At 39.7% G+C, this 13,700-nt stretch overlaps 1 protein-coding gene across 1 annotated transcript in view; it reads left to right on the top strand.

The window, feature by feature from the left end:
• Positions 11,650–13,700, top strand: part of PCLO (piccolo presynaptic cytomatrix protein) — a 378,440-nt gene continuing 376,389 nt past the window's right edge. Inside the window, exon 1 of the mRNA XM_018047285.1 lies at positions 11,650–12,173. Within this exon, the coding sequence (XP_017902774.1) occupies positions 11,920–12,173 (254 nt within the window). The 5' untranslated portion in view covers positions 11,650–11,919. The remainder of the gene's footprint in view (positions 12,174–13,700) is intronic.

The following is a 13,700-nucleotide window of genomic DNA, read 5'->3' as shown; positions in this document are numbered from 1 at the left end:
TAAGTGGCATCAAGTCCCTTCCTTCCCTTATGTGTTTCTCTACTTTTGTCTTCTAATCCATGCTCCTCAACCAATTCAAATTGCTCTCTCTCTATTCTGCAGAGTAATTCAGATAAGCCCTAGCTTGTCTTCCAGAATGTCTGAACTCCAGTAGGTTAGATAAAAAAAGTATCCTCTAGTTGATGTGATCCCAACTCCTTTAGAAGTTAATGTGAATGTTAACAGGTTTTCCTGGATGTATATTAAGGCATGATTATATAATCACTTCAGTCGTGTCCGACTCTGTGCGACCCTGTGGACTGCAGCCTACCAGGCTCCTCCATCCATGGGATTTTCGAGGCAAGAGTACTGGAGTGGGTTGCCATTGCCTTCTCCTATATAATGGGTAGTTTATGTATTATATTAACTCTATAAAATCCTAAAAATAACTTTGAACCTCTGATCCCAAGTGTTTAATTCAGAAATCTGCACTCCTGTAATCTAGCCACCATCTTGAATGGGACCTTGAATGTCCTCCACTCCTGGCAATTTCTCAAATAAATACATTGATCTTCCTTCAGATATTCTCATGAATAGGTTTTCCATCTTTTCATGTAACTTTACATTAGGGTAGCACTACCTCGGAGAAGGCAATGGCAGCCCACTCCAGTACTCTTGCCTGGAAAATCCCATGGATGGAGGAGCCTAGTAGGCTGCAGTCTATGGGGTCACTAAAAGTAGGACACGACTGAGCGACTTCACTTTCACTTTTCACTTTCATGCATTGGAGAAGGAAATGGCAACCCACTCCAGTGTTCTTGCCTGGAGAATCCCGGGAATAGGGAAGCCTGGTGGGCTGCCGTTTATGGGGTTGCACAGAGTTGGACACGACTGAAGTGACTTAGCAGCAGCAGCAGCACTACCTAGTTAAAAAATCATCTTCCAGCATATTTTCTTGTTTGAGTGTTTCACATTGCAAGCATGTAGGGCTCTTTTAGGGTTTATCAGGTGGCTCAGACAGTAAAGAATCTGCCTGCAATGTGGGAGACCTGGGTTCAATCTCTGGAATGTTACGCTCCCCTGGAGGAGGGCATGACAACCCACTCCAGTATTCTTGCCTGGAGAATCCCCATGGAACAGAGGAGGCTGGCGGGCTACAGTCCATGGGGTTGCAAAGAGTCAGACACGACTGAGTGACTGAGCGCAGCATACAGCAGGGCTGTTTTATAGTTTAGAAGGGTAGAATTTGGAAATTTTTATCAAACAGCTCAAGTTCAACTGGACAGTAGATGGGGTAACAGTAGCCTTTAAAGAGTAAAGGAAATTGAGACATTATACATAATGCTAATGTATAAAAACTAGATGATCAATTAAGTAGTTTAACTACAATCCCCCAAACTTGATGACTTCAGATAATAATGATTATAATAACTATCATTTTGTCTCATGATGCTCAGGTTGATCGGGCAGTTCTTCCGGTTTCACTTGGTTCAATGGGGTGACTTGCTGGCAAAGTGCTCCCGAGGACTCCTAAAACCTTGGTTCAGATGGCTGGAGGTTTGGGCAGCTGGGCTTCTCTCCTTTATGGAGTCTATACCTTCTGGGCTTATTCCAAGCATGGAGGTCTCCTGATATGGTAAGGCCAGGTTGGAAGGCTAGTCTGGGGAGTTACATGCCACTCCTACTGCATTCTTTTGGTAAAAATAAGGCAGGGGTTCATTTCTACTCAAGCAGTGAGGAAACAGACCGTACCTTCGATGGGATGTATGGCAATCCCACTGTAAAGGTTCGTGGACACATGGAGATGTGATTTATTGAGGACCAGTGTTGTAACAACCTACAACAGCTGTGCTAATGTGCTTCTTCATCTACAAGTGCATTCACGTCTTTTCTCAGATCTCATTTTCACAAAGACCCTGAGAGGTAGAATATGATCTTCTCTATTTTTACAGTTGACTAACCTCAAGTTCTGGAAAAAGTCAATGATTTCCTAACCCCAAAGTAAGTGTAAGATAGCAGAACAAGGATTTAAAGTCAGACATGGCCGATCCAAAAATCATAAAGTAAAGACATGTATGCTCATCTGGATCTTTCAAAGAGTAGGTTCTGCATTTTAAAGCCTATTTATAAAATGGGTGAATAAGTAATACCGAATAATCTGTTCTAACCTCATGACTTATTATTAATTTTCAGTTTACAAAGTAGTACTGTAGAGTGACATAGAAACTAATCTTATTTTTAATATTTTACACATTCTATGTCTATAAGAACTTTTTTTCAGGAAGATTCATTTTTAAAATTTTTTACTGGAATATAGTTGATTTACAACTTTGAGTTAGTTTAGGGTATCCAGCAAAGTGAATCTGTTATACAAATACATATATTCACTTTTTTAAAGATTCTTTTTCCATATAAGTCGGAGTATTGAGTAGAGTTCCCTGAACTATACATGCAGGCCTTATTAATTATCTGTTTTATATATAGTAGTCTATATTTGTATATACATTTCCATTTTATATACAAATTGTATATATTTCCAAATTGTATTTATTTGGAAATGTATATATTTCAAAATTGTATTTGTCAATACATTTCCAATTTATTCTTCCTCTCCCACATACCACTCTGTAACCATAAGTTTGTTTTCTACGTCTGAGGTCTATTTCAGTATCATAGATAAGTTAATCTGTAGCCCTTTTTCAGATTCCACATATAAGCAATATCATATATTTGTCTTTCTCTGTCTGACTTATTTCACTCAGTATGACAATCTCTTGTTCCATCCATGTTGCTAAAAATGACATTATTTTGTTCTGTTTTTTTTTACTTTGGCCACCTGATGTGAAGAGCTGACTCATTTGAAAAGACCCTGATGCTGGGAAAGATTGAGGGCAGGAGGAGAAGGGGACGACAGAGGATGAGATGGTTGGATGGCATCACAGACTCGATGGACATGGGTTTGGATGAACTCCGGGAGTTGGTGATGGACAGGGAGGCCTGGCAAGCTGCAGTTCATGGGGTCGCAAAGAGTCGGACACGACTGGGCGACTGAACTGACCTGAATACTCCATTTGTATATATGTACCCCATCTTCTTCATCCATTCCTCTGCTGATGGACATTTAGCTTACTTCCATGTCTTGGCTTTTATAAGCAGTGCTTCAGTGAACACGGGTGCATATATCCTTTCAGATTATGGTTTTCTCTGGATATACGCCCAGGAATGGGATTGCTGGATCATATGTTAGTTCTGTTTTGAGTTTTTAAGGAATCTCCATACTGGTCTCCATAGTGGTTACAACAATTTACATTACCACCAACAGTGTAAGAGGATTCTGTTTTCTCCAAACCTATAGGAACATATATTAAATACAAGCAACTTTCTCATCTAAATTATGGATTTACTTTGGAAAGAAGTATAAAGGGAAGGAAACTGCCTGATATTCCAGATGTCAGAATTCAAAAATATATTTATTTGTCAAAGTTTTCTCTAAAAGACTTCTCATGTTTTTTTTTTTTCCTCTCAAAATTGGGAAACCAATTCATAATGAACTGTAATCTCACTTGAATTTCTATCACTCTAGCTACAAATCTCATTTTAAAGCAGAGCTCACAAAAATGACTGAGCACAGCAATTGAGAAAGAACTCAACCATAACAAAAAATAAGGTTGTACCTTAAGCCAGTGTATGTTCATCGTCCACTAAATTAGCACAATCCTCTCTTGCCTTCTATTATAGAGGGAACATTTATATATATATACATATATATATATATGTATGTCTGTGTGTGTATGTCTACACAAAAAATGTCATTTTTTCTATACTTACACAAACATAAATACATATACCACACATACACTAGAAATTCATAGACTTTTAATACAGAAAGTAACAGAATTGAGTTTTACCACTCATCTTGTTACATGAAATCACTGTTAGGATATATACCATATCATTTTTTTTTCAGCATCTTTGAGGCATTTGTTACAAAAGACATTCATATTTTGGTTCCCTAGCTTAACAGGTTGTGTTATTTTTTTTTTTTAAATGTTCAGTTTGGTTCAGTTGCTCAGTTGTGTCTGACTCTTTGCGACCCCATGAACTGTAGCACACCAGGCCTCCCTGTCCATCACCAACTCCCAGAGTCCACCCAAACCCATGTCCATTGAGTTGGTGATGTGATCCAACCATCTCACCCTCTGTCGTCCCCTTCTCCTCCTGCCCTCAATCTTTCCCAGCATCAGGTCTTTTCAAATGAGTCAGCTCTTTGCATCAGTGGCCAAAGTATTGGAGTTTCAGCTTCAACATCAATCCTTCCAATGAACACCCAGGACTAATCTCCTTTAGAATGGACTGGTTGGATCTCCTTGCAGTCCAAGGGACTCTCAGGAGTCTTCTCCAACAGCACAGTTCAAAAGCATCAATTCTTCTGTGATCAGCTTTCTTTATAGTCCAACTGTCACATCCATACATGACCACTGGAAAAACCATAGCCTTGACTAGACAGACCTTTGTTGGCAAAGTAGTGTCTCTGTTTTTTAATATGTTGTTTAGGTCATAACTTTCCTTCCAAAGAATAAGCGCCTTTTAATTTCATGGCTGCAATCACCATCTGCAGTGATTTTCAGTTCAGTTCAGTTCAGTCACTCAGTCGTGTCCAACTCTTTGTGACCCCATGAATTGCAGCACGCCAGGCCTCCTTGTCCATCACCAACTCCCGGAGTTCACTCAGACTCGCGTCCATCGAGTCAGTGATGCCATCCAGCCATAGAGAGAGATTAGAACCGGATAGTGTAGTAGGAAGATTAGTGGAGAAAAAGAGGCTGAATAACTTGGATTACGTGGAATAGCATCCATGCTCCAGAAGAGAATTCAGCCAGAAAAACAGGAGCAAGAAAGAAGCAACATGGGGGAATCAGTCTTTCCGGAAACTGATCCCATTTCTTTATTTTTGGGTTTGCTTATATACCTTTTGTTACACATAGGGATGAATACAGAGTCACGTGGGAGTCAGCAGTCCTGACCTTTGTCAAAATCAGGTGCTTCACATAAATGTATAAAAAAGGTCTTAGGGATATTACATCATCTTCTGGCCATGAGTGATACCTGCTGACATTTTATGATCCTTTCTTTCTGATAACCAAAAAACTTATTTTTTCCAAGGGTGTTTTTTCTTAAACCAAGCACCGCCCTCCAAGTAAAGTTACATTCCTATAGGGTGAGGGTGTAGTGAGTTACAATCAAGAAAGGAATTTATTTAACTCAAGGTTAACATGATTAGTCTTAAAGGTTAATACTTATTTCTCCTCTATGCTTAAAGGTTAATAATTATTTCTTCCTATATGCTAGTTATATTCATTATAAGAGTAGGGAACATGGAAATTTAGCAGCAAACATCAGCCCAACAAATGAAAATCCTTTCATCAATGCTCCCCTTAAGATCTATTTAGTCTTAAGATATGATAAAGTTACATTCTTGCATAGCAAGGACACAGTGATATATAACAAAGTACAGTAATCTATTACAAAAGAGAAAATCTATTAACTCAAAAAGTCTAGTATTGCTAACATCAAAAACTACTATATTTCCTTTGCTATATTCCAGATACATTGATTAATATATTCCCAAGTGCCTAAGGATATGGAGGCCTGGCGGCAATCATTGACTCAACAAGAAGAAAAAGTCCTATGCTAATTAAGACTCTCAAAATACTCCAAAACTCTCTGTGCTGTTTACAGTTGAGAGGTAGTAAACAATCTTGTGCCTAGTGGCAGCAGTATGGATAATCCTGTCACACAAGCTAGTCTGTCAGCAGAGAGGTTTGACCTGAGACATCCTTGTCCCACCCAGAGCAGGGAATTAGCAGCAATTATTGACACAACAAATGAAAAACCCTTCACCAATATAATTCCTAACCAACTATACTAATAATTTCTAACTCCCCAAAATAATTTGCCTTTAGTAAGTCTAAAACATCTCATGCCTCTCAGGTTGGGAGGCTGTAAACAATCACATGTGGCCGGACAAACCTACAGGTGGGCTAGATAACCTTCAGAGGAGTCCGCAAGCTGAAACACTCTTGTCACGCCCAAGAATTTTTATTGCCTTGGAGCTGCACGTTTACTCCTTCTCCGAGAGAAACGGTTATGGGGGAGAGCCCCCCGTAAAGTCAGAGGTGTAGGTGAGAGCATAAAACAGACTCTGGTTTTGGGGTTAGATGCTCGGGAACAGGGGGTTTCCTGAGGCTTGATCACGCCTTTGCGTATGCCAAGCCTCCTTCCTCATGACCTTTGCCATGGGCGGAGTTCCTCACGCTGGCCCCCGGCAGTCGTCCCCTTCTCCTCCTGCCCCCAATCCCTCCCAGCATCAGAGTCTTTTCCAATGAGTCGACTCTTTGCATGAGGTGGCCAAAGTACTGGAGTTTCAGCTTCAGCATCATTCCTTCCAAAGAAATCCCAGGGTTTATTTCCTTCAGAATGGACTGGTTGGATCTCCTTGCAGTCCAAGGGACTCTCAAGAGTCTTCTCCAACACCACAGTTCAAAGGCATCAATTCTTTGGCGCTCAGCCTTCTTCATTTGGAGCCCCCCAAAATAAAGTCAGCCACTGTTTCCCCATCTATTTGCCATGAAATGATGGGACCAGATGCCATGATCTTAGTTTTCTGAATGTTGAGCTTTAAGCCAGCCAACTTTTTCACTCTCCTCTTTCACCTTCATCAAGAGGCTGTTTAGTTCTTCTTCACATTATGCCATAAAGGTGGTGTCATCTGCATATCTGAGGTTATTGATATTTCCCCCAGCAATCTTGATTCCAGCTTATGCTTCCTCCAGCCCAGCATTTCTCATAATGTACTCTGCATATAAGTTAAATAAGTAGGGTGAAAATATACAGCCTTGACATACTCCTTTTCCTATTTGGAACCAGTCTGTTGTTCCATGTCCAGTTCTAACTGTTGCTTCTGGACCTGCATATAGGTTTCTCAAGAGGCAGTTTCAGGTGGTCTAGTATTCCCATCTCTTGAAGAATATTCCATAGTTTATAGTGATCCACACAGTCAAAGGCTTTGGCATAGTCAATAAAGCAGAAATAGGTGTTTTCCTGGAATTCTCTTGCTGTTTTGATGATCCAGTGGATGCTAGCAATTTGATCTCTGGTTCCTCTGCCTTTTGTAAAACCAACGTGAACATCTGGAATTTCACGGTTCACATATTGCTGAAGCCTGGCTTGGAGAATTTTGAGCATTACTTTACTAGCGTGTGAGATGAGTGCAATTGTGCAGTAGTTTGAGCATTCTTTGGCACTGGCTTTCTTTGGGACTGGAACGAAAACTGACCTTTGCCAGTCCTGTGGCCACTGCTGTGTTTTCCAAATTTGCTGGCATATTGAGTGCAGCAGTTTTACAGCATCATCTTTCAGGATTTAAAAAGAGTGATTAGTAATAATTACCAGTGCTCTTACACCATAAAACCCTATACATTCACTTTGGAAAATTTGGAAAATATAGAAAATTCTACAGAAAAAGTAAGATTACCTATGGTCTTGCCATTAAATATATATGGGTTGTGTTCACCAACTTGTTTCCTATTATTTTTTTATGGATTTTAATGGATTTATTTTTTTGCACATTTGAGTATGTAACTTTATGAAAATTTAACCCATGTATACTTTGAGACATTTTCCATGTTATACTGAGCTATTTAAAAGCATTATTTTAAGTAAATATCTTCATAAAAAACTATCATCTGATCATCTAGCTGTACCAGATTTTACTTCCCTGTTTTTCTATATCAAGGAGTAATGACTGGTTTACTTTTCATTGTTGTTGTTCAGTTGCTTGGTCGTGTCTGACTCTGCAATCCTATTGACTGCAGCATGCCACGCTTCCCTGTCCTTCACTATTTCCTATAATTTACTCAAACTCATGTCCATTGAATTGATGATGGCATTCAACCATCTCATCCTCTGTCACCTCCTTCTCCTCTCCAGTCTTTCTCAGCATCAGGGTCTTTTCCAGTGAGTCAGCTCTTCGTATCACGTGGCCAGAGTATCGGAACTTCAGCTTCAGCATCAGTCCTTCCAATGAATATTCAAGGTTGATTTCCTTTAGGACTGATTGGTTTAATCACCATGCTGTCCAAGGGACTCTTCAAGAGTCTTCTCCAGCACCACAGTTCGAAGGCATCAGTTCTTTGACACTCAGCCTTCTTTATGTTCCAACTCTCACATCCATACATGACTACTGGAAAAAACATAGCTTTGACTACGCAAACCTTTGTTGGCAAAGTGATGTCTCTGCTTTTTACTTTATTGCTACTGTAAATAATACTACAGTGAACTTTTTCACAAAATCATTTTTATAACTTAAATGATACCTTCAGGACTGGTTTCCAAAAGTGTATCCCAGATTAAGACTCTTTTTAAGGTTTTTGATAAGTACTGCCAAATTATTTTCCGGAAAGGTTGAATCTATTTTTAAACTCAAATTTAGCTTACAAAACACTCACTAGTATTATTATAAAGGTCTTAATAGGGTAATAATGGGCATATAATAAATAATCCAATATTCAGATTATGTTTGCTATAATTTATAAACATACACTTTAAAAATAGGTTTTGTTAAAATTATATGACTCTTAATTGTATAATAAATTTTATAAACTAGTGAGACTACATGTTCTACTATATTTGATGAGGATTATTCTAACTTCAATTCTTGAGTCCCTTAACTTATTCGAGTTTTGCACATATAGATACAAGGTAGATCTATTTTATTTTATCCCTGTTGAATGATATCTATAAGGACTTGGGTAGACTGGGCCACCCCATTCCACGGAATCATGACCTACTTATGTTCAGTTGTTAACGCCCACATTTAGATTGATTTTAATCTATTGAAATAGAAACTACCTGGGAAATTGAGACAAAAAAAATTCAAAAAATATCTCACTTTCTGGAGTTGAGAAATCATTTTAGAAAGATATTATGGTAGTATATAACAATGGAAGTTTTCAGAAACTGATTCATTTCATGACCTACCTATCAGGCTGAGTGAATGGGTGCTGAACTATCACTTGTTAAGTTAAATTGAGATTTGAATAAATGATCAATAGAGTAACTATATAATTAATGGGATGCAATAATCAACAGGAAGCTCCTCTGTGGACAGAGGAGCCTGGGGGGCTAGAGTTCATGGAATCACAAGAGTTAGACACAACTTAGAAACTACACTGCCAACCACCATTAGTTAATCTGAAGAATGAAAGTAATTATGATAGTTTTCTGAGTCAACAAAGAGAAACCCCATAAAGTTACCCAACAGCCTTTTTTTTCTACTTGTCATCCTCATCCCCTTAGAATTCTGAGGATTCACATAACAGGAATGCACCTGGATTCTGCTCTAGCATTTCTGTTTAAATAAGAAACACCTCTCAACTATTGATACAAGCAACTAAGTCCAAATAAAAGACTGAAAAAAGAAATGTTATTTGAAACTCAACAGTTATAAAGGTTACAAATGCAAAATCATTTGAAAAAGTCAACAGCCAAAAAGCTTCCCAGTGTCACCATTATATCTCTTATTTTCATAGTCCGATTACTGGTCTTACCATATGTTCCGTTTTCACATTTTCTGATGATATTTGCTCCTGGGAGACAGAAGGGAAAGAGAAAGTCAATGCATATATTTGCTCAATGGGTTATAACATTCCCATCTTAGAATGTACTGCCTATCAACATTACTTTTCATATTGATTACCAATTTTTATTTATTACTTTATAAATTCCATTTCATCAAAATTGGCAGATAACATGAAGTTAACAATACATTTCCTTAGTTTAGATATTATTCTGAGGCTTCCCAGGTGGATCAGTGGTAAACAATCTGCCTGCCAATGCATAAGACACAGAAGATGCAGGTTACATCCCTGGATCAGGAAGATCCCCTGGGGTAGAGAATGAGAACCCACTCTAGTATCCTTGCCTACGAAATCCCATGGACAGAGGAGCCTTGATGCCTGTAGTCTATGGGGTCACAAAGAGGGGGTCACAACTGAGCACGCAGAGTTTGAAGGGGTATTTATCTTACCAGTTTAAGCCTGTGGCTTGTGAGTCTGAATACATTTTATTCTCACAAAACTTGAGCATATTATGAGAAAATAGTCAGCATGTGAATCATCTCCTTCCTCACCTCCATCTAGAGTGTTACTGATTCCTAGGGCAGCCTGGGCTGTGAAGCAGTTACACATTTTGTCAGAGGAGGCATTATAATTCAGAATTGTATACCTAATTATCTCCTTTATTGAAGCAAACTCCTTCCCAGGAGGTATGACAGGGTGTATTTGCCCCCAGATCTAGCCACTAGAATGTCAGGTTGCCTCAGCTTGATTTATTTGTATTAAGTGTGAGCATTCTCTTATTTAAATAAATTATACTCTCTGCAGTTTTGACTTTAGCAGTCACTTCTTACTATGTTAAGTTTTGGTAGGAACTCAACCAATAATATATAATCTGATGACTAGTCATCTTTCAAAGCAGCAAATTTAGTACAAGCATTTACAACTGTGTCATTATTTAGTTTTGATATAAGTGGAATGCACAATAACAAACATGATTATTACAAAAACTTGGAAACTTTCTGAGCAGCTTATTTGTTTGTATATTTATTCTCAGTTGTTAGCTTTTGACTTTATTCTCAACAATTGGGACATTAAGTCTACTTTGTTAGGAAATGTGATTTGCAAAATTAGGGCTGCAGATCCAGGGCTGAACTCAAACAGTCCTGTCTAAAGAATGTATTAATAATAGTAAGAAAAAAAGAGTATCTGGGTGTCAGTCTGAAAGAGTGTTAGTTAGACCTCTACTGCTAACCAGCTGTGTGCCTTTATACAAATTATATTTTCTATCTGGGCCTACAGTTATAGAAAAAAGGGACTGAACTCATGCCCCCAAAATTCACACTACTGAAACATTTTAATATTCGACAATCTGGTTCTTAACTACAGTATCCTAACCACAATTTCCCCGACTCTTTACTTCTGTGTAGTCCCTTTAGGAAACAACACAGTATTCAAAAACATTACCTTCTTACTAATACCGTATCTAAAATTATAAAATAATTGTTCTGGGAAACTTCTAAATGAAAAGGGCCAGTTTTAGCTCCATTGGAGAAATTTGCCCCAAAGGTATCAGAGGTTTCTCTAGTTAATCTCCAGCTACCTGAAAACATTTCTCTAGTTAACCTCCAGCTACCTGAAAACATTATTCTAGGGTCTTTTAAAAGCTTGCTTAAAAAAAAAAAAAAAAAAAAAAAAACTACAAATCCCATGAGTCAAAGATGGATTAGAAACTGACACCTCCCCTCCAAACCCTTCCCGGTTCCCTAGAATGTAGTCTGCTAAAACTCAGGTTGAGGCATCCTGAAATATGCCTGAAAGAAATGCCTGGCGTTTCATCCCGGTTTTTAATCTGTGCTCTAGCTTGGCTCCTTTAAATTGGTGCTGAGAATGAGGAAGGGAAAAGAGCTACGCAGAGCGGGATGGGCGCGGGTGTGAGCATCACCTGTTCTGAAAGGGGCATGCGCACTGTGAGGGCGCGGGCGAGGAGGCGGGGCGCGGTGGGAGGGGCCGACGGCGCCTGGCTGGCACCACTCAGATCTGCTTCTGCCCGGCTTGGGGCGCTGAGGCGGCGTTGGGAGTTGCCTTCTGCAAAGGTTGCCTGGCGTTGTCCAACATGGAGGAGGCACTGGCCTCAGGCATCACCTGCAAGAGGAACTAATCTCCGCCGGGCGTTCAGGGCAGCGGTGCCGGAGTTCCCGAGCCCAGGGACTCCGGCTGCACGCCCTGAGCCAGACCCCTGCTCTGGTTGCTCCTCCGGCGGCGGGTTTCCCGGTGGGGACGCAGCGCAAGGAGGGAGCGCGGCGGCTCCGGGTTTCCTTAAGCCATGGGCAACGAGGCGAGCCTGGAAGGGGAAGGGCTCCCCGAAGGGTTGGCGGCGGCAGCAGCGGCAGCAGCCGGAGGAGGGGCTGGCGGGGCGGGGAGCCCCTTGCACGCCGTGATCCCGGCCGGCATGGAAGCGGATCTGAGCCAACTGAGCGAAGAGGAGAGGAGACAGATCGCTGCTGTCATGTCAAGGGCGCAGGGGCTGCCCAAAGGAAGCGTTACCCCGGCCGCTGCGGAGCCGCCTTCCATGCACAGGCACGCACAGCATGATGTATATATGTTCGGACATATATGTACGGCTTCTCGTGCACATATGTGCCTGCCCATATGTGCCATCACGGCAGTACATATATGTCGCTTCCGTTCATTTTATTCTTCCTCATGGGGTGGCTATAAAGAGAACATAAACCTTCTGTTGGGTAGAATAAAAATGATGCATTACAGAGTTTCTAGTGGGATAGTCAAGGGTTGCATTCTTGGAACTGTGATTTTAGGTTGTGATTTCTGGCCTTTTGGAACCTTTTCCCTCTAGGGTGGCGTGGAGAGACGCCCTCCAGTGTTTTACTAATCTGGAAGTCTTCCATTAATACAGAACGGACGTGTTAGGAAATGGATAGAGCTGGGTGTTTACCTGTCTCTGTTTAAACCTCCTCAGTCATTCTGGGGTCTTTTTCTCTTTGAATAATATATAAATATTTCTGTAACAATACCTTTAATTCCCTTAGAGGTGATTTGTCTTTCCTTCACATCCCACCCCCAGAGGAGAACAGGAGCTGTTTAGGTAGAGGGCATAGAATGAATACACCTTTTATATTCAATGAGAAACCCTAAATTATGTTGTGGCGTTAAACAGATGGTTTGGTCACAGCAGTGCAGGTGATGTACATGTATTTATGAATTAGCATATGCTATTTTCTAAACCACTGCTGTTTTATGTGGAAAAGGATCTTACAGTTTATGGAAGAATGTGTGAATTTGGGTTATCTTAAAATTAGTTTCCAGTACATACTTTTAAACACAGAGAAAATAACATCTTGCATAGGAAATTAAGAGCTGATTTGTAATATTAATGTATGCATTCCCCCCTCTAGCTCTCTATTTTCCTACATCCCAATAAACTGGTTGTTTTCTAATTAGAGTACTTAGAGGGTATAATCATTGTGCCTGCCCTGCCTTTATTCTGTAAACAAACCTTTTAACTTCCCACCCTTCCCTACAGAACAGTTCTCTGACCATGGTCCTGAAACCACTCCTGCTTTCTGGTAACCTAACAATTTTCATTAGATACTGGAAATATGAAAAATCTTGATGTAGGTATAGGCTTTTATCCTCTACTTCATAAAATAAATGCACTTTTACTTAGGAGCTATAAGTATATACATATAATTTTGTCAAGTAACTAATATAGGGTAACTAAAATGTTTTCTGGATGATGACAATATTTATCACATAAAATCTTAAATACATAAACTATATCAGGTAAAAACCCATTTTCTTGAAGGGAAACCCAACACTACTGGTAAAAACTGGCTTGTTCATATTGAAATGTTTTTCCGTGTTTTTTAAATTAGTGACATATTGGGCTATTCCTTTGGCATTAAGTCTTTCTTATACATTCCCTTAAGAATACGGTTTATGATATGTACTGTTTTTTTCTGCTAATTAAAAGCTGACTTAGAAAAAAATTTGAATGTTCATATAGTAGATTTTTTTAGGTTAGTAATGAGGTACAGTACTTTTATTAACCTTTTAAAAAATGTATGCCAGCTCTGCTGCAATTTT

Source organism: Capra hircus, chromosome 4 (assembly GCF_001704415.2).
Source record: "Capra hircus breed San Clemente chromosome 4, ASM170441v1, whole genome shotgun sequence".
Classification (NCBI taxonomy): Eukaryota; Metazoa; Chordata; class Mammalia; order Artiodactyla; family Bovidae; genus Capra; species Capra hircus.
The sequence above is the reverse complement of the archived record's forward strand: the minus strand, read 5'-3'. Positions and strand labels throughout refer to the sequence as shown.